This window comes from Lacerta agilis, chromosome 6 (genome assembly GCF_009819535.1).
Source record: "Lacerta agilis isolate rLacAgi1 chromosome 6, rLacAgi1.pri, whole genome shotgun sequence".
Classification (NCBI taxonomy): Eukaryota; Metazoa; Chordata; class Lepidosauria; order Squamata; family Lacertidae; genus Lacerta; species Lacerta agilis.
The window spans coordinates 49050565-49074189 of NC_046317.1; the positions used below are offsets into that span (position 1 = coordinate 49050565).

Sequence of the window (23625 nt, forward strand, 5' to 3'; positions counted from 1 at the left end):
TGAGCACAGCATGATAAGAAGAATTAAGTAAATAGATCTGCCACCAAATTGCTGACTGCCCTTAGGTCGAGTGGTTTTCACTTCTGCCCTGAAGATTCAAAAAGCACCCACAGCCAACTGGAAAGATACAAAGCTACAATTATGGGTGCATAATTATTGCTAGGGGCCAACTTCTATTTTGAAAGAAAAAAATTCCCCCTTCACCACTCCTAATGCTGTGCAGGATCTCCTATCAAGCTCTTACCTATGGTCCTGCTTCAGGATTCTTCCCAGTCTAGCGGTGGAGACAAAATGATTATTTACTCCTCTAAGGGAATTTGGAAGGGCAATAAAAGGGCCAGTAAGTTTGCTGTGGTGGGAGAATATGAAGTTACAGAGCTCATATAACTCCACCTAATTCTGGAAGGAGCGTTTTTTTTAAAGCCTTCACCAATTATGAGTGCTTGCAATATACATACATACATGAGTGCTTGCAATATATAAAGAGAGAGCTTGCGATGCATCAAGGCACCTGCGAGTTACAGTTGCCATTACACACCCCTTGGCTTTATTCAGTAACTTCCTACCAAAGATCCCAAAATATTGAAGCCAAGGTCGATTCTCCAACTTTTAAGGCAACTATCACCTATGTTAGGGGAAAAAAGGAAAGTAAAGCAGGGATCTCAACAGTACCCAACAGACTGGAGCCAGAAAAAGAACTTTGATGTCCTAGACCTCTCCAACATATTTACTGCTAGCTCTGATGCCTCATCACACTTCTGAGTGGTACACTGAATTATGGCAATGGAGCAGGCGCACGCGCACGCATACACACACGTGCACACGCACACACACAAGTGGGTGATTTCACACGACCACTTCCTCCTTCAGTCATCCTATTGCAAGGTTGTGGGTTTTTTTTAAGGAAGGGGCAAGAGCTAGGTACATTTTTACCTGTTTCCTTGTCCTTGTTTTCCCCGTCCGTAACTTGATGTACCTTGCTATCAATTCATTGCGACCTAGAGGGATAAATGAATATATAAATGACATGACGAGAGAGCTGGAGCTTTGCCTTCATTCTCAGACTATCTGCTGAATAAAGGCTGTCCCCTGTCAGAACCACCTTCTGGAACTCTTAACTCTGAGAAACCGAGAACCACAAAATAACTGGAGCACGAGGCCTAGCTCAATTACATTTTACCAGAAGGTGGCACTAACACAACAGTCGTCCGAATGAAGGAGGTTAGCCAGAAAGGCTGCGCCCGCAGCCCTGGCTGTTTATACACTGAACAAGGCACCTACAACAGCACACCACGTGGATGGCAAAGGAACACGAAATTTAATGGCGTGAGCACAGAAAGCAGGCCACAGACACAGGACACCCAGAAACCTAGCAGGGAAGGCACCGCTCCCATTGTGTCAGGTATAGAATTTCCTCCCACTATGCTGGGAGAGGCCCAAGAGGCCACTGCTGAGTGCTGTGCTGGGAACCGGGCACACTTCTTTCCCAATCCCAAGTTCTCACACGTGTGCTTCACTCCAGAACCTTACAAGGGTCCTCTGGCCAATGGAAAATAAATCAATATATTGTGACCTATCAAGGAATCGTCTACAAAAGACTAAAATATGGAGAGAGAGCGCACATGCACACATACCCCTCCCAGAGTTTTGGGTTTCATTTTGCGACACTGCACAGGACACGCAAACCCATGGGATATTTTAAGTGGTGCTGGCCTTTTAAAAGAGAACTTCCCAACCGCCACCTCCTCCTCCTCCTCCTCCTAATTTGAAGCAGAAGAGCTTTTGCTCCACATTTTACAGGCCAGCTGTGGCCAATCTAAATTCAAACGTCAGAGCAGCTGGGAGCTCTCTTTTTCCCTCATCCCCTCCCCTCTGAGCATGGTGGGGTTGAGGGGGGGGAATGGGGCGGAAAAGCACGCCAGATTTATTTTAAAGGACCAGATGGTGGTGGCTGAGGCTTCCTGAAATGCCCTTGCAGCTAACTTAGAAGATCTCTAAATAATAATATATTTATTTTTTCTTTAAGAAAAAGAAAGCTGGAGCAACTGTGGCTGCCCTGGCGATGCCAATGCCCTGTATTCCTTTCATGACAGCCACTGGGTGTCCGCTCTGAGAACAGGCTTCACTCTTTGAAATAAAGACGCATCACAGCCCCTCACCCACTCCTTTCCCTCCCCACCCCAACACACAATCCCAAGTCTTGGACAGACAAGGCCAGGTGCTCTACAGGGTCAAGCAGCACCACGTGAGAGGGACAGAGGAGGATGATACCCTATACCGGAGTAACAATGCCCTTATAAAAAGCCAGCTGGCTCAATGCACATCTCTTGATATCTGTAGTTCCTGGCATGCCTTTAAAACAAACAAACGAAAAAGCAGGCCCCAGAGGCCTTGGTCTCTCTTATTGGGGGACCCAAATAGCTCCACAAACCACTCAAGTGCCGGCGTACTCTTTACAACCAAATCAGCATGGTGCTGCTCGACTTAGCTGGGGAGTCATGCCTTCGGTGTAGTGGGTCCAATTCTATGGAACTCCCTCCCACTAGAAATCAGGCAGGCATCGTCCCTGACAAATTTCAGGTTAAAATGGTTTTATTCCAGGAGGCCTTTGCATCATGAATTTTGTTCTGCGGGGCTTCTCCCCCCCCCCCCCAAGCCGGATCTCACTCAGTTTTTGCACCTCTCAGGTGGGAGCCATTGCCATTCTAAGAGAAGGTCAGTTCCGGCACCTCTTTTCTAGAGCAATAGCACTGATGTTCCGCAGTGTTTCATTTACCGTATGTTTAAGCCTTCCACGTGGTATGTTTCGAATTTTGTAAGCCACTTGGAGATCCAGGTGCAGTCAAAAGCTGGGTATATTTTTAAAAAGGAATAGACAGACCAGGAATCGGGAACCTTCACCTAGCCCTGTTGAGGGCTGCATTCCTTCAGAGGTGGGAGACTGAAGACAAAAGTGGGTGTGGTCACACCTGCGCTCACTGCTGTTGGGAAAGGGACAGATTGCAAGAGGCTTTCTCCTCTCATCCGTCCATCTCCATTTTGGCTTTCACTCCATCCCACTTACACGAAATTAAGACAAGGCTGTGGGTGCCCTGTCAGTAAGGCCTCCTACTCCAGAAGGGCAAACAGCTGTATTTGTGGGGACCCTTCCCCTCGGCCCTACACTAATGTGGCATTATAAGCAATTCACAAATATTTTATTTGAATTCCAGCACTGTCTCTCACTTGTGCACGTGCGCACATGCACACCTAATTCACAGTTGCGGAAAATGAGGCACAAAACTAAAACAATCCCCATGAAAGGTGAGCGTACCACTCATGGCATTGATAGATAAGTCTCATTCTCCACTCACCTGTGCATGCTAGAATAAGACAGAGTCATGGGGGCGGGGGCGCTAGAGGGCCCAGTTTTATAGACATAGAAAGTGGTGTTTCTGGTGTGATGAAGATATAAATGTTGCTGTGCAACTCGGCAATTCTACAGCCTTTTAGACTAGCAAAAGTATTATTCAACATTGTCTGTCAACTATTTATTGATTCAAAAAAGGTGATGGGTTTCCAGATTAGACTGCCCATTAAACATTGAAATAACTGCACCCAAAGGTGACCAAAGTCAATTCCAGAGCAATAGATTGTGGGCTGCCATAGCTAACTAGTTCTTAAACCCACAATGAAGTTTTGCCTCCAGTCTGGGCTATTGCAGGCAGCAGCACAGCATAGGAGCGGCAGGCAAGCTAAGGGGCTGACTCCATGTCATAGCCATGCCTGCCCTTGGTCCAGGTGTGCTTCAGATGCCTTGATGCTTGCGAGAGGTTGGCCACCCATGACCGACAGGCCATTCTGAGAAAGAGCTATACAAATAAACTGGGAGGTGCAGGCAATTTTGGCTAAGCAGAGTTCAACAAATCTCTTTTTCCTCCTACTTGCCTCCCTATATTTTGTATGCATAATTCATTAACTGATCCTTAACTAGAAAACTTCATTGTTTTTGACTGGCTCTCCCCCACGTGGGATCTGACATCACAATGGATCAAAGGAACGCTTCTTTTCAGAGGGGAAGTGTTTTAATTGACTCAGGATGTCCAGGTCCTGTGCTGACTTACGGTAATCATTGTTTCCATGGATGCAACTTGCATGCCCACCGCTTGGGAGAAAATAATTTTGCCCGTTAAATGCTCTACAAACTTTTGCAATTCGCTATTTTCCCTGTGGACATTTTGCTCCCTTGCTTTTAGAATTCAACATCTTAAAAGTCAATTCAGAGTACTACCAAAAGATCCACTTTTCTTTTCTTTTCTTTTCTTTTTTTTTAAAAAAAGAAGCTACCTTTATAGTGTTACCAGATAGTCTCTCTGACATGCCCAAATAAATCTTATTTTTGATGTGATACTGAGAAAAGCAAAGTATCATGGCCAGAAAGCGACAGTTCAAGAACTGTGTGCAGGTATACAGAATCTGGGCTTGCTGTGATTCTTCAACAGCTTAGATGAATTGCTTGTTATTTGCTGCATCTCATTCCCCTTTCCTCTTTGAGAGTGGTAAGGAGGAGGCAGGTTTCCTGTCTGCAAAACTCATCCAGGTCTGTTGTCAACTTACTCTAGATTATTTAATACTTGAAACTGCTTGTAGCAGCAGTGCCACTGCATGCATCCACATGCATACTCATGTGTGTTAATAAACACACATGGGATCTGAGCCATTCAAAAACAGATGACCATAAGGAAGGAGGCCAGGCCAACACATGACTCTGAGATGGGGAACTAGGCAGGTGTGTAAACTGAAGTCTTTCTAGATCAGCGTTTTAATGGTTTTAGAAGCACTTAACCCTGCACTGACAACTTTCTGATGTTTATTTTATGAACAACAACTGACTTTTCAACTAACTGATTGCTCTACTGGTTGGGAAATGAATTAATGGACTGACTCATGGTTTCACAGCATTAGTTGGATATCTTGTCTTGACTTAACGTCGCTCAGCATTTAAATTCTCCTCTTTTAATAGTGCAACCCTAGGGATGTCTACTTGGAATTAAGTTTCACACATCCAAAGGAGCTTGCTTCCAGGTAAGCAAGTACAGGATCATAACCATAGTACATTAATTGATCATTTCACTGGCTGGACGGATTATAATATTGACTGGGTTAATTGTTTATTGCACCTTCATAGTTGTGACATCTGATTGGTTACTACACTGCTGGAAGATAAAACGGACAGAAGAGACACCAACTTTACTATGAATGAAATATCAACTCGCTTCACTCTATTCATGCTGCTGAGGCCACTAATTCTTTCCCCAACTTTGGCTTAGTGTGGGGGAAAGGGAGCAATGCCATGACAAGGAACGTGGGAGAGTTCCCTAGCCACAACCATGCTATGTTTGCCACTTTGATAAATAACAAGGCTCCAAACTCCCACCATTATCTTTCCCATCAAAGCAGCAGCAGCTAAATTGAGATTTACAACAGTGGTCAGAGCTAGAGATTTCAGCCGTCTTTTTATCTTTCGGCATGTGCCCTGAACAGAGGCAGCACAGGCCTCTCCTACTCAAGAAACAAAAATACCTTTGATGCTCTTCCTGACTAGGCATCGGCCGGGCAGGCACAACCAGTGTTAGAAACTCAGATATATAAGCTAGGTGCCAAATGGTTCCTTAAACCAAAGTTACAGTCACCAAAACGGAAATGTCTTGTTGCCATTTGGGGGCCAGATGATTCTAAAGTCTTGTTTTTCAAATGATGGACTGATTGTGATTGATTCTCAGTCAAACATCTGACCAGTTCAGAGGACAGCCTTGAGCTAGGTTAAGCACTTTGAGAACTTAAAAGAAGAAAAGTCACCTGATCCAGGGACGATCCCATATATATTTGCATATTCCGACCTCTTTTTCTTATCTGTGACACGGATCATTCATAACGTAAGAATATTCTCCACAGCTATGAAGTGGGGTAAATGAAAACAAGCTACAACAGTTAGCTATAATGTTCACTGCCCCTGCTCAGGCTGCACAGAAAAAGCACTTTGGTTTCTGAAATTCGTTCTGATTGTGCAGATAAAATATAATGGGTAGAATTCTACAGGATGGGGTGTGAGTGTGTGAAAACAGTTAAGATCCAAGGAGGCATGCACCTCCAGATAGTGGAGATGTCAGGCACCATTCTGGCATCTTCACTTGGTCGCAAGTGGCCAAAAGGCAGATGCAAAATGAGCCTGGCGCCTGGTTAATTTCAAACACTGGGCATGACACAGTCAAGCTACTGGAAAAACACATCAACCTATTCCCGAACTTCTAAACCATAAATGAAGTTTTAAGATATTGAAGCACAGTAGAGCAAAAGGTCAATAAAAGAAACCAAAATGTTGAATTCACTCAGGTACTTGCTCAAATCATACAGAGGTAAACAGGGTAACTTACAGGAATTGCAAGATCAGTTACTACTAGTAACACTTCATCACACACTCAGTACAGAGACAGAGCTGTAGGTAAATACACCTGAAAGTTATTTAGTCTGGACAAGAACAGTTTAGGAGTAAACAATGGGTGTTAAGACTCTAGTTCTGCTATGCAGCAGGGAGTGGGTACTAGGGAGGTACGATGATGGGATGGAAACAAACAGCTTCGGTTTTTACAAAGCAGGCAGGACAGATGTGTGTGTGCTTTGATGAGCATAAGGAAATCCTTAAACTGGGATCCTGAAAAGCAAAGCAAACAGCCAGGTAATTGGTACAAAACTATTTTCACAATTGATGTCAAGAACACAAATCAGTGCCGGTGTTTGCTGCTTTTTAGGTCTGGGCCCCACTGGGAATAGCAAGGGCACCAGGATAGGGACATGTCTCCAAGGAAACTACTGACTCTGGATGAGTCCCTTAACAAAGGAATGCCAACAGCAGACAGGAACCTTTAAGATCCTGGATGTAGAACAGAATTGCAAGTGGTGTTTAAAGAAAACTGGAAATAAGGTGTTTGGATAGGAAGGAAAGGCAACAGAAGGAACTTCTAAATTCACCCAGCACCTTCACTGCAACCAACTGATGATTTGCTGGAGTGCTTGTCATTTTAGTATGTAGATTAACTGATGGAAGATAAAGCCAACAGAACAGGCATTAGCAGTCTTCCTCCTGTTCACAATGCCCCTTCTGTCCAGCAGTGTTCTTTACTTTAACTTGTTGAAATAATTTTCAGCTCATCTTATTACCGTATTGTTCAGTGCTCCAGATCCCACAGGACTTTGCACATATTAATTATACCTGTGAAGGATCCCTCCCTGTGGATGTTTGTGCTGTGCTGCACACACGGGCATGGGTGGTGGTGTGGAGAGAAGCCCCTGAGACCAGGGCATGGGCTACTCAGCATGGCCCCCTATTCCTTGCTTCCATGTTGCTGAATATGGGAACTGAAACAAACTTCATAAGGCTTAGAGAGATTGTTCTTCTGAACCAGCCTGATGGTTTTGTGCCTTTCAGTCTAAAGCTAAATATTTCTAGTCCATGTCAACACAGATGGGCGGATAAGTAGAACTACCAAAGCATGCCTGTCTCTAGAGCACACCTGTTGATATTACACTCAAAACAGTCTTTTAATGACAAGACAAGTAACTGACTGTGATCTAAATCTAAACACAATGAAGACGCCTTTGGTAACTGTCAAGATAAGGCATAACCTACCCAAATAATGAACCTATGTCTAGGGTGCCAGCCTGCAACCACTGTGCAATTTTCTCATTCTCTTGCAAGCAGATCAGAGCCGTGCATACACAAGCAGCTTTTCTCACTGAAATGAGGCACAAACAATTACACACCTACTTCCACATAACACATTCTTCACTGTTGTAAATCACTGCGGCCAAGTAGAGAGGCAGCAGAATTTAAATATGGGAAAGTCCTGCTTACGCAAAATATTAATTGTATATACCTGGAGAAGTCAGGCCACAATCCCTCCACGTGTTAAGAAGCAAACTAGATGTTACATGAGAGATGTGTTCAGCCGTCTGACTTCTTTAACAATGAACAGAAGCCTTAAAAACCTGCAATTAGCAACAGTAGAACGGGGGGGACGGGACGTGGACTTTACGGTCCAGGTACCTGTGCTATTTTTCTCCATGAGCAGAAGTGGGGGAAATGAATGGAGAATAAAGGGTTACACAAAGTTCCCCTCCACCCCTCTTTCTACTGAACTGTCATCTCCTGATGGCTGCTTGCTGTTCACGAGAGCAGCGGCTGCCCTCGGTGTGTCTCCTGCGTACCATATAGTTTGGCCCTAAAACACAAGAGGAACCCACCTCACAGAGTTGTTGCAAAGTGAGCACACCAGAAGACTGTAAAACCATCTTTAAATTAGAAGCTGTACATAAGCCGGATTAAAAGAAGAAAGCAGTGGCAGTAGCGTGCATATGCAAAGAAACCCCTTTTGCAACTCTTCCCTCCCAGTGTCATTTTGTGTTACTATCTGTGCCGTGAAGATAAAGAGTCAACGGAGAAGCTCTGTGTGTGTGTGTGCGTTCTCCCCACTCCAGGGCACCTGCCATGGCTAATTGTCTCCCTCTGGTACCGGCAGGCACTGCAGACCTGCCCCTGCTCAGCTGTCCCGGTCCCGTGATTCACCAGAGGCTGTGCCATTCCCTCCGAGGGCACGTCCTCCTCCAAATTACTACATTCTCCAAATTCCTCTTCCCTGACACCACCACGTGAACCAGTTGGACAGCTCTGTTAAAAATAACCTAGTGGGGCAACCTTCCAGCCAATCAGCAGCAGGCAGCATACCAGCCCAGGCGGAGCGCAACTCAAGTTACACCTGCTGTCTGGGGCAAGTGCGCAGCCTCCCCTGTGCCTGGCTGAGCTCCCTTCCTAACCCACCGGAGGAGAAAGAAATGCCCCTTGCCATACACGGACCAGACCCTTCTGCTCTCTCTCTCCCTCTCTGGCTCTTGCACACTGGCCACCGTTCAAGTGCTATAGGTTACCACAGGTCACAGCTCTCCCTCCTTCCCTTCAGCCGCTCTCCACAGCAGCTGGGAGATCAGCCCCTGTGTCAGTAACCGGCTCGCTCTCAAGCCAAGCACGACCCATTTATCGTAGGCGTTCGGCTCGCCTCGTCAGTGTTCTGGGATTCCTGAGGCATCCTGCTTCTAGCACCTGCTCTGAAATGAAGCTCTCTTTGACCTTCCAGAAGCCCTTGCGCCTCTGCCCCCCTCCCCATCTCATCCACCCACCTACCCAAGGCTGGAAAGCTAGGGATGGAATGTCTCGCCACCAAGTTCAATCTAGTCCCATTCCCCCCCCCCAAAAAAATACCCACAGCTGAAGAGCACCATTCTGTTAGTCTAAGAGCACCACAAGCAATGATGTTTTAGCAGCCTGCTTGCTGCTAGGCTTTTTGGTACGAAGCATGGCATATTCTTAACAAGCAGTTGGGGCCTTTGGCAGAAATAATTTCTAAGAACCGTCAGCCAAAACACTTGGCAAGACCAGGCTGCATTCACAGAACACCCTGGATGGCTACCCTACTTCTGTATGGATTGTACACTCCTTGTATATCAACAACACCCATTCCTCACAGAAAGGAATTTGCTAAGCGGCATTGCAGAAGGCTATCCCAGACGCAAACTCTACTTTTTATATATAATCTTTATTTACACATTAAAAATTACGCATAATCAGATACATTGTTCTGTTATGAAAGGGAAAAAATTACACAAAAAGAAAATAGAAAAACAAGAAAAAGTAGGAGAGAGGAGAAAAGATGGAAAAAATAGAAAGTTTAACAAAACATCTTATCAATGACATACGAGATTTTTAGGAAATACAAATCATCTATTGTTGGTATCTCTTGCGTCTTCCAGTTCTGGCCAATAAAATTCCTTGGGTTTGCGTTCACATAGGGAAGTATTAACCCATGAACTGGGTGTTCTCTGAGACGGCCAGCAGCAATTCCCAAGATTTGAGGTGGCACTTTCCCCATGTCCGTTATCACTAGTACATGAACTACATTTATCCACATAACTGTATGCCCAAGGAAGTTTTGAGACCAGGGAGCAGGGGTGGTGGTGGTGATATTTTGTGTGAATAAGCCCTCATGTGTGAACAGGAACTAAAGTGCAACAAGGATTCATAAAACTGGAAGTTGCTACAGTACATGCAAGAGCAGAAACTTGTAACTTCACAGCAGAAAAACTGAGTACTGTCTGCTGCTTTCTACGTTCTTTAACCTTACTTCCATATTTATAAGCACGCAAAAGCATCAGGTGAAAGATAGTCAAGAATGTGCATCTTTATAGCATGTGGCGCAGTAGATATAGGTGAACGACATGCACCTGGCAAACTGCCAGAGCTGAATGCCTATATTTCCAGGTCATAAAGCTGCCCATCTTCAGCCATTTTACAATTGTTCCTTAAAATGCAAGCACCAAAAAACTAACATATAAAGCAGCCATTGGCCCCAACACTATAAAAATCAGGACTAAGACTTTACAATAAGGCAAACAATTTTAACAATCCAGATTAACTTTTAATTCAATTATTCAATATAAATAAGGAGACAAAGGCAACAAGCAGTAGACATGCAACTCTATTTTTACTTCGTTGCCCACGACTGCTTGCAATGGTAAGCTGTCTTTGTTCCTGATAGGGACTGTCCTTCTAAATACCACAAGGCCAGCTCCGACTCATTCATTATGGACAGCAAGTGTCACATACATAAAATGAAGTTCAGAACAAAGTCCTGTGAAGATGGAACTCACAAGAACCTCTCCAGCCTGTGTGCCTTGATCATATGGTGCTATCAGTGTTGCTACTTTACTTTTTTTATTTTTACCTACTTTAAAGTCCACATGAGTTTGTTGCAAAGTCTACCAGGCAAAAGAGGAAAGCTGCAACATTCCAGCCCATAACAGATCTGTGGCAGAGCACTTGAGTGATTCAAGCTTTCTTCTAACCAAGTAAGGTTAAGGATGGGGACAAGTGGGGATCAGAGATCCAGTGGTCCTTTTCCAAACCAGCTTCTCCCACCAAGACATGTCTTAGAGCAAACAGGCTATTGGTATTGCAGCCAATTAAAATAGAGACTTCCCTCTCCTCACTCACTTGAAAAGGTAAGTGCAGATGGCGTGTCCCCTTTCCTTCCAGTCATACTCTGGGAGAGAGGCCAACTAAAAAAACCAACAACCTCTATGCTGCTCTACTCTTATTGCACATGCAGTCAAGAAGAGATTTCTAGAGAGTGAAGAAAAGCAGAGGTGGGGTAAAGTGTAAAACAGGGTTAAAAAAAAACACAGGGGGAGAGAGCAGCTGAATTTTAAAAAGGCAGAACAGGGCTGCTGTTTCTTTAAGCAATTGCCAGATGTCTCCAAGTGGCTGGAAAAACCAGTTTGTACACTTGGGCTTGATGAACAAAGGCCAAGATCCCCAGCGGCACTCCAGCTATTCCTGGAGAAATCTAAAAAATGTGCCTCTTCAGAAACCTTCCACCCCTGCCTGTCAGAGAGACCCTGGGCCATGTTGGGGGCACAAAAGGGGAGGGGAGGTGCAATGTGCCATCTCCCCTTTAGGCAGGCTCACGGTAAGAAGGCATGGCAAACAGTTATGGCAGGAGCACAAGTACTCAGCTCCATTAAAAATATAAGTAAAGTGGATAAAACAGGGGTCATCAATTTGTCACCTGCAGGCACACATGTACCACCAGGGTCTCCTCTCCCAGCTGGAACCAGGCTTGAAAGCAGCATTCTGTTGTAGCCAATATATTAGGTTGTGGAATGTGCTTGGTTGTGTCTTCAACAGTTTCTCTGGTTTGCAAAAGGGTCTACAAGCACAAAAATGTTAGCAACCCCAGGGCTAAAATAACTACTCAGGCCAGATTTCAATATCAGGCGTATGCATTTAGTGCCAGGACTGAGCACTAGAACATGTGAAGAATAACAAAACACGCCACTGAACACAAAAAGTTCTCTCAAAATGGGTAACCACAACCCATTCACCTATGTTTAGGACTGGAGCAGGCTTTCCAGGATATGGATACCTGCAGCACTCCCATTTTTAACAGTGAACCACTACGACTACTAAAGCCTACAATGTAACTTGAGGAAGGCATCCCTTACCAATTCTAGCCAATCATTTTCAGCATCCATGCACAATGCTGAATATGTATATATCTATTCTCCCAGCTATATGGGAACTGCTTGTCCATGAGCATTTTGGACAATATAAACTGCACGACTCTGTCCATCTGCACTTTTGTGCATGGAATTGGGAAGCCTCTCTCCTTCCATGGTGCAAATTCTGTGGGAAGGAGTCATGGCTGCAATCATGTCAATGTCAGAATCATAGAGTTGGAAGGGACCATGAGCCCATCCTCCTGCAGTGCAAGAATCTTTTGCTCAACGTGGGGCTCAAACCCATGATCCTGAGAATAAGAGTCTCGTGCATTACCAATTGAGCTATCCTCTAGGGTTATCACAGGAGCTGCACACAGATAAAGCAGCTACCGCACAGTTGGGAGGCTATTGTCCCTGGAGGAGGAGAACAGCATTTACACTTGGGGAGGCTCAAACAACATTAACCCCCCCCCCAAGGACAAACAATTATGCACTTAATACAACAGGCAATGTTCTCTTCTGATCCCTGACTCATTCAGCATGGTCATTAATCCAGTGTTTGTCAACAGGATGATCCATTCCTATGGAGATAGTGCTTTGAGGTCACAAACATAGAATTATGACATCACAGCAGGAGCTGATGAGTAGGAAGCAGCAATACGTGTCTGTTTACAACATTTCACTCTGCAGCAACATGAAACAGTTTGGGTGAAACTGTGCCTGAACCCTACAATCGCCGCTGCCACCACAACCTGAGGCACTGGCATAAGGGAAGATAACCAAGCCCTATCTGGCTATTGAATCTCCTCACATTTAAGCAAGACACAAGGGGCACACTGCCAAGCTTCACTCCTGCAACATGACAGCCCTAGACGGTTCAGAACCTTCCACAAGTTTGAGGGCAACTGCCTGAAACAAAGAGCCTCTTCCCTTCATGGAAGCACCCAGCACAATCACCCAGAGAGAACATCCCACTTCAGATCCTCACCCCCAAACGTGTGGAGGGCTCTGAACTGGGACAAGTTAACAGAGTGGAAGGGGCAGAGCTTGGCAGTCCACCCCTATCTCTCCTCCTGTGTTTGCTTAAATGTGAGGAGACTGACAGAATTACTTAACTAAGATAATTATGGTGGCAACATGGATTTATCACTTTCAAACCAATCAGGAGTCAGGGACCTTCATTCTCACCCTCCCTCCTTTACTTTTTAACTGCTTTCTTAGGTATAGTGGGCAGACAGTTCAGAAATGTATCATCTCAATGACAAAAGGACCAAAGCTGCCCTTTCTTCTTCACCTCCTCACATTGCATAAAAGTATCTAGAGCAATTCAGGATCTACAACCCATTCCTTTCATGAGTGAGAGAGCTTATGTTGTGTAGTGTATGGGCCTTTTTGTCTTCATTACCGCCTATTTCACAACAGCAACTGATAAGGCATAATCTCCTTTCCTCCCTCCCTCCCATTCCAGATGAACCATTTCACACAGAGTGCTGGTTCCAACAATATGCCAGGGGCCAGCCTGAGAAAAACTCCTATCCATATGAATGTCCTACTCATCTGAACAACCTAACATTGGAGCTGTGATCTTGTGTGAGTCTGTGGCTCCTTACACAAGTAGAGCACTTCTGTTTTGGAGGCGGGGGCTGAAGGTGGCTATTGGGTTTTTACTGGATGCAGGCTGGTTATATCAAAGCTTGGCATAAAACCATGACAATTAAAATCTGCAACAGAATGGGTATACAAACTCAAAAACAGAAAAGGAATTTCAGCGAATTAATACCTGACAACTGAGCCTTCTTCAGTTAACCGAGCTCTCACGCTACACAGGCACTGGGAACCTGTGGCCCTCCGGATGTTGCTAGACTCCAATGCCCATCAACCCTAGCAAGCAAAGCCGATGGTCAGTGATGATGGGATGTGTAGTCCAACAACATCTGGGGAGCCACAGGTTCCCCACCAATGCACTACAGTAAAATATCTCTAAGTGTTTCTGATTGTTTATGGTAGTTTATTGTTGTAAGTCATTTTGGATGGGGATGGCCCAGGAAATCAGTCTAGAAATATTTCACAAATAAATAAACAAATAAAATAAGAAGTAAGCATACCCCAGGGGGTAAGCTAAGGGTATGAATTTGTAATGTCACCAACTTAATGAGGGCACATTAAATGCACAAAGAAGTCAAATGAAAGATGGGAGAGTTTGTTTCCCTGGAATTCCAGCGTGTTTCTATAAATGCCTACTCAGGAGTCAGAGCGTATAGGATTGCAGCCCTAGCCTATCTCGGGCCATAGTATCATAATGAGAAGCAAGAAAATCACAGGTGCAGACCCTGTTGTGGCATTTAATAAAACCCCAATACAAGGAAGGCGATAAAACTAAAAAAAGAGAATAGAGTGTTTTGCTTGCGAGAAGATACACCACCTTTCACACCCAACGGCAGGCATGTGGGATCCTCAAGCAGACGAAAATCAATCTCTCCTTTGACAGAAATGAGCTTACCAAACCAGTCAGTCAAGCCAGGCAGAGAAAAGAGTGGGAGGGAGAGGAGAGATGAGGCATAAGGGAGTGGGAGGGATATATAGACCTAGGGAAGTACAAAGGAGATGTGAGTCAACAATCTAGGGAAGAAGAGTTCAGTGCTACCCTGGAGTTCTTCAGCCACTCCAAGACAGCCACCTCCACAAACACTTCATCTCCGCTCTCTCAGGATGGTCTTTGGGTAGTCCATCTCCTTTATTACCAGCCAAAATGATCAGGGAGATAAAACACAGCAGGGACCAAGTCAGGCACACAGACTGCAAAGCAACATCCTGAGGTGCCAGAAGCAAAACACTTTTAGCATCTAAGGCCTGTGTGTCAGAGGTACATATTTTAAACTTAAGAATGTTTATAAGAAGCAAATTCCTACTCCCCCACCTGGATCTCCCCAGCCAGCAGCTGAAGGGATTTGGTATGTGCCTGCAAAACAAAACATGGTAATAGGGTGGCTATTACACCATAATATTTTAGGCTGTAAACAGATGATAAATAAATAACGAAAGACATCCTCGATCAAATCCTCAGATACAGAAGGCAATGTGGTATAGCAGTTTTAGTGTTGGACTAGGACTTGTGAGACCCAGATGCAAATCCCCACTCAGTCATAGTCACTCTCTCTCAACCCTAACCTACCTCTCGAGATATTTGTAAGGGAAAAGGGGGAGGGAAAAGATGAAAATCACACTGAATGACTGCAAGGAAAGCTGGAATAAGTGTGAATAAATAAATATCCAAAGCTGTGGCCATCTGAATGGACAATGTGCAATCAATGGGTATCTTGCATGGAATCTGGTTTAAGCCACATGAACATAGAAGCATGACACAGTCTCACTCACCATACATTTTGCCCTCGTCCGAGAGAATAATCTTCCGCCGGCCACACGGCGGGTATATTGCCAGCGCCTCCTGGAAGCTCTGTTCAATGTCTGGACTCCACACTCCTTCGGCATCATTGTCCAGGCTCTTGTCCATCCCCTCCTGTCCATCTTCTCGCCCCTCCCCGGGGCTGCCGCTGGCGTTCCAGCTGTTGGACGCTATTGTGATGGCTGCTCTGGGCTCTGACCCTGAGCCCCAAACGGCAACTCAGCAACCTAAGGGCAAGAAAAGTTTACTGATTAATCAACCACGCCTGCTGACTCCTAGTTCTCCTTTATAATTCTAGACTATACAACTGTACACTTTAAATCAAAAGTAAATGGAGAATTGAGAAGGGTCAGTCTTTTCTCTCTCTCCTTTGTTGGGGGATTGATCATCCTTCCAAAGCATTATAAACATGCATATTTTGAACACACACACACACACACACACACACAGAGAGAGAGAGAGAGAGAGACAGAGAGAGAGAGAGAGAGCGTGGCATTAATGTATGGAAATCAATATGGCCAAGTGTGGGATTTTTTTTAGTGTTTGACATACAACAGGTTTTCTACGTTTCACATCTCTCTGTGTTGATGTTCTCCAAGCGGACCAAGCCACAGAACATACAATCTAAAACCCATTGGTTCATTCAAGGCTACTATTATTGCGGCCACACTGTGGTATTCTTACAATAATCTGAACAGTTGACTAAGGAAACGAAAAGACACTGGGTGACATTCAGTGATGTGTATCCATTTATACAGTGGGACTCCTGGTTTCTTTTCTCACTTCCCCAGCCCCCAAAATCTGTTTCGGGGGGTCCCCTGACCTTCTGAAGCAGATTTGGGGGGGAGAGAGATGGGAGAAAAAGAAAGAGAAGCCATTGCATGAGAGGACAGTGTCTCATGCTATATTAGAAGTCACCCATCTTCTCTCTCTCTCTCTCTCTCTCTCTCTCTCTCTCACACACACACACACACACACACAAAATCCCTAACAAGTTATTTGAGCTGAAGCAGGGATTAATTAAACAGCCTCACTTAGTATAAGGGAGAGTCAGATAACCCCCATGGCACACAACACAACATTTTTGAAATGATTATTTCTTTGAACCCCATCGCACACAGCACAAAACCCTTTTCTTATTATTTATTTGACTTATTAGTCTCTCACTACAAGATAGTCTTCTGAGCGACTGACCAAAAGATTAAGAGCCAAAAGCATAACAAAAATCAGAAAACAATGCATTACAATAAAAACCATTACAATAACCTACAAAACAACACGACAGAAAACTTTAGAAGCAAATAGTAATAATAATCAATATTCAAATGCAGCCACACTAAAACACGTGCTTTTCCTCGATTTTAATCAGGTTTTTCCACAAGTGTCTTTTAAAAAAGTAACTGAATATAATACTGGGTCATAGATATTAAATAGTGGATTAAATACTGATTTGAATGCTGAATCATAAGCATCTATCAAACACAGTGGCTTGTATAATAAGAAATGCTTTAAGAATGAGGCTGGTGGGAAGGGATTTTCCTCCCCTCACCCTGCAGTCCCTGAGTTTCCTGAAAAACATCTCCTGAGAGTCAGAGGACCCTCCAGAATGGGGTGGGATCAGCAGGAAGGAGTAATCGCTCCAGTTTCAGAGCTCTGTAGACAGAAAGTGTCTGCACTCAATTTGAGGTGATTTTCACCTCATACCAGTGTCTTTCCCAATCAGGAAAGGTGGGGGTAATCAGGAACACCTCCATCTATTACTACTTCTGAGGAACCAGGCCATTTTGGTAAAAGCAACTTTGTCATGCAAAAAACCATGAAGAAAAAAAAGATCTCATTTCTGAGGTTAAGCCAGGGGTGGAGGAAGGGGGGGCGATGGGCGCGTACCGTCCTGGGCAGCACGATCCCTGTGGGGTTCCATCACAGCTCCCCCTTTGGGCAGCACGCCCCCGTCCCAGGATGCATGCCAGCCCCGCCCCGCCTGTTCCCCACCCCCGGTGCTGGAGCATGAAGCTCCACCACTGGGTTAAGCATTATAAAAAAGACACATTGTCACATATTGTATTTATTATTGCCAGCTTCCTACTGGACCCGGGACTAAAAAATAATCACAGGGACCAGGAACCAGGATCTGCTATCCTGCATCATGATCTTGTACTTCTGCTTTATGTAGAAGATCTCTAATTCTCTAATGAATATTGATGACTCTACCTACCAGACATAGCAATTTACTTTTCATTTCATGGAGAGACATTAATGTGTGCAATTACTAGCCCTTACTTTTGGTAAGTTCTAAACACTTATGGCCTGATGCTATGCAAGTTGACTTTAAAAGTAAATTCCACTTCCAGTGGGAACTTACTTCCAAGCAGATGTTCACAGGGTTGCAGTCTTAATCTTGCTTGAGTATCAGAGTACGCGATCTCACTCAGTATCAGAGAGAAATAAACAGAAACCAGTCTCTTCCTTCTAAGCAGATATAATTCCACAGTGCATGTAGGCCGCATGACTGCAAATTTCTTATGTTCCTAAGTTGTATGAAGATTCGTTTTAATTGCAAACCAACATGTTTTAATCATTCTAGCACTTAGTGTGCAGGAACCAGTGTTAGAAACAGAGACATGAAAGCTAGGAGCTAAATGGCACCTTAAACCTAGGTTATGGGCTCAACAACGGAATGTCTAGGCACGTTTTTTTATAACGAGAATACAAAGCTGAAAATGAATGAACTGCAGCTAAAATATTATGCTCATTTTTCACATACTCTGGTCCTTCCTCTACCCACCCCCTAATATTCTTAAGACGGTCTCTTCTCCAGTCTTCAGAGACTAGCTGGAAGTGGGGAGGCAGAAAAGGTCCCCCTTTCCTTCCACTCTGCAGTTTTAATCTGAAATCTTAGGCACGGTACTGCGCCCAGAGCTCAGAAACTGATTGCACTAATGAAATTCCCTGTTGCAAAATGCACCTAGAACAATGGGAGTTTTGAACACTGGCAGGAACCCCTGAATTCAAAACTGAAACTTGACTTACAGCACAATCCTCACCAAGTCTACTTAGAAGTAAGTCCTGCCGAATTCCATGCGGCTTACTTCCAGCTAAGTGCGGACAGGGTTGTAGACTTAATGGCTTAAAGCTGGCACTTTCCTTGGCTTTTCCTCCCCTTATTTTCTAGGATACAATGATTTGACATCTCAGGGAAAGAGGAGAAAACACAGATACACACACACACACACACACACCCCTCTTCCTTTGGGACTCATTACTCAAGAGGTATCTCAATGGCCCAAGTCTTCCCTATACCTTTCAGAAACATCTCTCGGAGATGTGTGCTGGGTGCAGACTCCAATCCCCAGCCAGGCTGTGTCAGTGGGCCTTGAAACAGTGCCTGCCACTTCCACTCCCCTTTGCTCTCCCAGAGCAGCTAAGTGTTTCGCAACAACATGCTCTGCGGCAGCAGCACCAGCTGCTCCTAAGGGAGCTGAGAACAGAGAGGTGTCTCCTTTGGCTAGAGAGCTTCCTGGACAGAGCACAACAAAGGTCTCCAGTACAGACATCTCCTTTTTAAGAAACTGCCAACAACGAGCTTGGCTTAAGTGTTTCATGGTGATTCCGCCCCTCCACGCGCGCACACACACACACACACTCCCCAAGCAACTTCTTTCCTGCGGCTCCGAGCTCTGTGATGTCACCCAGTCTCTCCCTTGCTCCCCCTCCCCTCCCCTTCCAGCCCACCCCACCCCACCCCTTCTTTGGGAACAGTGTAGCCAAATAAGGAGATCAGAACTGGAGCAGCCAGCCAAGGGGAAAAGGGGGAGGGATGGAGGGGAGGCTTGCTGTCCGCACACGGCTCCCAACACACTCTTATTCATAGTCAGTCCATCTCTCTCTTGCTCCCTCTCATACATACACAGAACTGCGAGGGGTGCCCAGGGATCAGGCTGCCAGGGAACATTCAGGAGGGCACAGGATATGCCAGAAAAGTTCAAGAGTAGGCAAAACATGTGTTCGCAAAATAACTGCAGAAGACGCTGCGGGCACATTAAAGGAAGGTAGCTCTCAAGCAATCTGGGACACAAGCTTTGGTCGCCAAGTTGGTTTTGCTGAAAACCAGACAGTTTGTTCCATCTCAAAACCACACACACACACACACACACACACACACACACACGGGCCTCCCTACACAAGTCCCAGACACAAGTGCAGCCAAGTCTCAACGGTCCTATTGCTACTCATAAGATGAGTAGCACAGGGTCCAGATTTTGAGTCCTCTCCAAGAGATCCTCTGCATGCCTACAACTCCTTGAATTGCTCTCACTCTCTCTTTGAAAAAAATCACCGCCATTGCTTTGGTGGCGGCAGCACGGGAGTGGTGGTATAGTGTGATGGAGCAAACGGACAATGGTGGTAACAGCTGCTCCACTGTATTGCTCCTGTGTTGGGCCCTTTGCTGGGAGGTGGGCCTTAGCTGCCCCAGCAGTGCCAACCAATATGACCAGCTCTGCTAACAAACCCCCTGCCCCGCAAGTTTTCTCTAAAGTGTGTAAAACAGGAACTTCTGGGAAGAAAGAAATCCTCAGGCAATCGAATCTAGAAAGGGACGCTTTCAAAACATTCGTTGACATCCGAGATGAAGCTCCCTCTCAGGAGAAAAGTGTATACCTAGCATTGTTTGGATGGCTTCTCGATCCAAGTAACCTGCCCCAAAATGAACAGCTGTGTCACCATTCTAAAATATAGGCCAAATGTGCACATCAACACTCAAAAACACTCAAACACCGACTCAAAAAGTCAACAGGCATCTTGGAGGTCAGTTTTACAACGATTCGTTATGATTTGCGCAAGGAACTCTGAAGGAATCCTACAAAGAAAATGGGACCACTTTTTACACAAACAACCTCTCCAACAACCACACCAACTTGGTCTGGGCCCTAATCAGAATAGTAAAATGTGTTTTGTGCTTGTAGGTGTACTTGAAGCCAGGGAGAGGGTAGGAGAGGGTCTGTTCTGAAGGCAAAGAATCCTAGCCTGGGGGTGGGGATTAAAAATAGTAAGATCCCTATTCCCCCCTCAACAGATACGCTAAGGATTGCCCCCTCAGTATTAAAGGACTTTGGGGGTGAGGCAGAGTAGAGAAAGCAGTGGGGAGTGCTCTGGGGTACTGCCCTATCAAGTGCCATTTCATGCAAAGCCGTCACCAAATTCACAAAATCTCAAAGCCACTACCTTTCCTGGCTCCCATACACTCATTATCCTTCCATTTGAATTTAGACACACATTTCTCGCATATTCTGGGCAATGCAGAGAGCTGACAGGAGACTTTCAATATAAAACTACACTGCTACTGCTATGTCCAGGCAGAATAACCATAGGAAAAATTAGCAGTTTACTAGTGTTAGTCCTAGCAGTTTCATCACTCCCTCCTGTTGTTAGGAGGGCAATCCAGCCAACCAGGACATAGGAATTAGCATACATCTATAGCATACACAAACAGTCCTGGTGCAATATTCATAGGTCTGCCTCCAGGTAAAGGTAAAGGGACCCCTGACCATTAGGTCCAGTCGTGTCCGACTCTGGGGTTGCGGCGCTCATCTCGTGTTACTGGCCGAGGGAGCTGGCGTACAGCTTCCAGGTCATGTGGCCAGCATGACAAAGCCGCTTTTGTCGAACCAGAGCAGCGCACAGAAACACCGTTTGCCTTCCCGCCAGAGTGGTACCTATTTATCTAATTTCACTTTGATGTGCTTTCAAACTGCTAGGTGGGCAGGAGCTGGGACCGAGCAAGGGGAACTCACCCCGTTGCAGGGATTTGAACCACAGGCCTTCTGATCAGCAAGCCTTAGGCTCTGTGGTTTAACCCACAGCGCCACCCGTGTCCCTCCGGGTAGACCTATCCAAATCATAGGTGTGTGTTCTGAGCATGCTCAGAGTTGTTTCCTTGGAGTCCACCCCTCCACATCGTTCTTGGCATGTTCTGGTAATCAGAGAAACAGCAGGGTGCATTTCTTACATTGTGAAGTGTTTTTGTTTGCTCAGTATTTGTTTTGTGACAGAGACAGAGAGAACGCAAGAGTAGACACAGCATTGGTCTCTTTTTGTAATAAATATTTGTCTATTTTTTACTTAAATTGTTTTGCATTTATTTTTGTGAACAGTGGAATTGGGGGGACAATTGGCTGATGGCTTGTGTATGTGTTGCAAAGTGTTCTGTATTAACCAGTGACCTGCATTCATTCATGAGACGCTGCAGCAGCAGCTGGGTGAGGCAGGACATGCTGATCTGAGCCATGTGCCATTTCAGAGTATTTTTCATACTATTTCAAGAAAAGGGGTGTGTGTATGCGTGCCCTACTCTACCTTGTATATGCAGATATTTGCTTCCAACAAGCCACTCCCCTAGCTTAAGTTCGGAAATCTTGAATGCTGAAAGGAGGTAAATGCTGCTTTTGGAAACACCAGACCCACTCTCTTACATGAGAGAAGCTAAATGGTTGTAAAGGTAAAGGGAACCGTGACCATTAGGTCCAGTCGCAGACGACTCTGGGGTTGCAGCACTCATCTCGCTTTACTGGCCGAGGGAGCCGGCGTACAGCTTCCGGGTCACGTGGCCAGCATGACTAAGCCACTTCTGTCGAACCAGAGCAGCGCACAGAAACGCTGTTTACCTTCCTGCCGGAGCAGTACCTGTTGATCTACTTGCACTTTTGACGTGCTTTCGAACTGCTAGGTTGGCAGGAGCTGGGACCGAGCAACGGGAGCTCACCCCGTCGCGGGGGTTGCACTCAGGAACTTGGTTGAGGGAAGGACACTGAACTTCCCTCCTGCCCCTGGAAATTCCTGGATTTGGGGGGTGGCATTGCCCCGCTCAAAAACATTGCGATTGCAACCAGTTAGTTGTAGCAAGATACAATAAAACCAAGTGCAATTTCATCTGCATAGTCCTACTCTCATTGCAAGTCTCTATGTGTGTATATTCTATGTATTTCTACCATTACTCAAGTGAAAAACACAGAAACACAAAGACAATACAGTTCATCTGGAAAATCTTACTCTTAAATTCTTTTTCATAACAGGGCGTGAAAACCGTACACAAAGCCTTAACAGCACCAGAATACTGAAAAGGAAATTTAGGATTGCTACGGGTATGGGAAGGGCTTTTCCAGAAACTTTGATTAATTGATGGAATCTGAACATTGAAACTACACAAACAAGCAAGGCCTGTGGGTAGTTTGGCAAGATTGACTGAGAGGAGTTGCAGCAGCAGCAACAGCCCCGTGGAATGTCTTCCAAATAATTTTCATTAATGTAAAGCAAAACCTTTGTTTTCAAGTTCCTTGAGCACTTGAATACAACACTAACTGCAACAGCAGCTGCCACAGGACTGTCTATGAGGAAAAAGACTTTACGATACCAATTGCAGAGACATAGACTTGGGGCCTGGTTAACCCACTTTCATAGAGATTCCAATTAGGACTTTTTACAACAGCTTTGAAGTCTAAGCTCGAAAGAACACAGGTTAATCAGCATCAAATCATCATTATGCCACAATTATGTGCCACTACATGAACTACCTCCCCATCAGATGTAGAGGAAATAACTCTCCCGTGTTTAGAAGAAGGAACAGGAAACAACAAGGGTGATTCAAGTATCAGAGGACATTATATATGAATCTACCTTGTTCAGTCTACTGTCTATTTGAACCGGCAGCTGTTCTCCAAGGCCCCAAGCAGAAGGAATGTCTCTTAGGCTTGCAACAAGAGATCCTTTTAACAGGAAATGCTTGGGGATGAACCTGGAACTTCTTAATGCAGTGCATAGTTAAACTATGGGACTCGCTCTCACAGAAGGCATCGGTGGCCATCAACTTAGGTAGCTTTAAAAGAGGATAAGACAAATTCATGGAGGAGAAGGCTCTCAATGGCTACTACCCATGAAAACTATGCTCTGCCTCCACAGGCAGTGATGCTTCTGAATACCAGTTGCCAGGAGGGGAGAGTGCTCTTGTGTTTGGGTCCTGCTTGAGGATTTCTCATGGGCGTCTGGGTGGCCACTATGAGGTCAAGATGCTGGACTGGCCTAATCCAGCAGACTTCTGTCCTTAGACAGAGCATGTAGCGCAACCACTCAGCTTTGTTTCT

General features: G+C 45.2%; 1 protein-coding gene across 12 annotated transcripts in view; it reads right to left on the bottom strand.

Moving 5' to 3' along the window:
* Positions 1 to 23625, bottom strand: part of TEAD3 (TEA domain transcription factor 3) — an 85504-nt gene that overhangs the window by 17000 nt on the left and 44879 nt on the right. For all 12 annotated transcript variants that reach the window (XM_033152523.1, XM_033152527.1, XM_033152525.1 and 9 more), the window contains exons 2-3: positions 15463 to 15717; positions 934 to 998 (exon numbers count right to left, since the gene is read on the bottom strand). In XM_033152523.1, the coding sequence (XP_033008414.1) occupies positions 934 to 998; positions 15463 to 15598 (201 nt within the window). In that variant the 5' untranslated portion in view covers positions 15599 to 15717. The remainder of the gene's footprint in view (positions 1 to 933; positions 999 to 15462; positions 15718 to 23625) is intronic.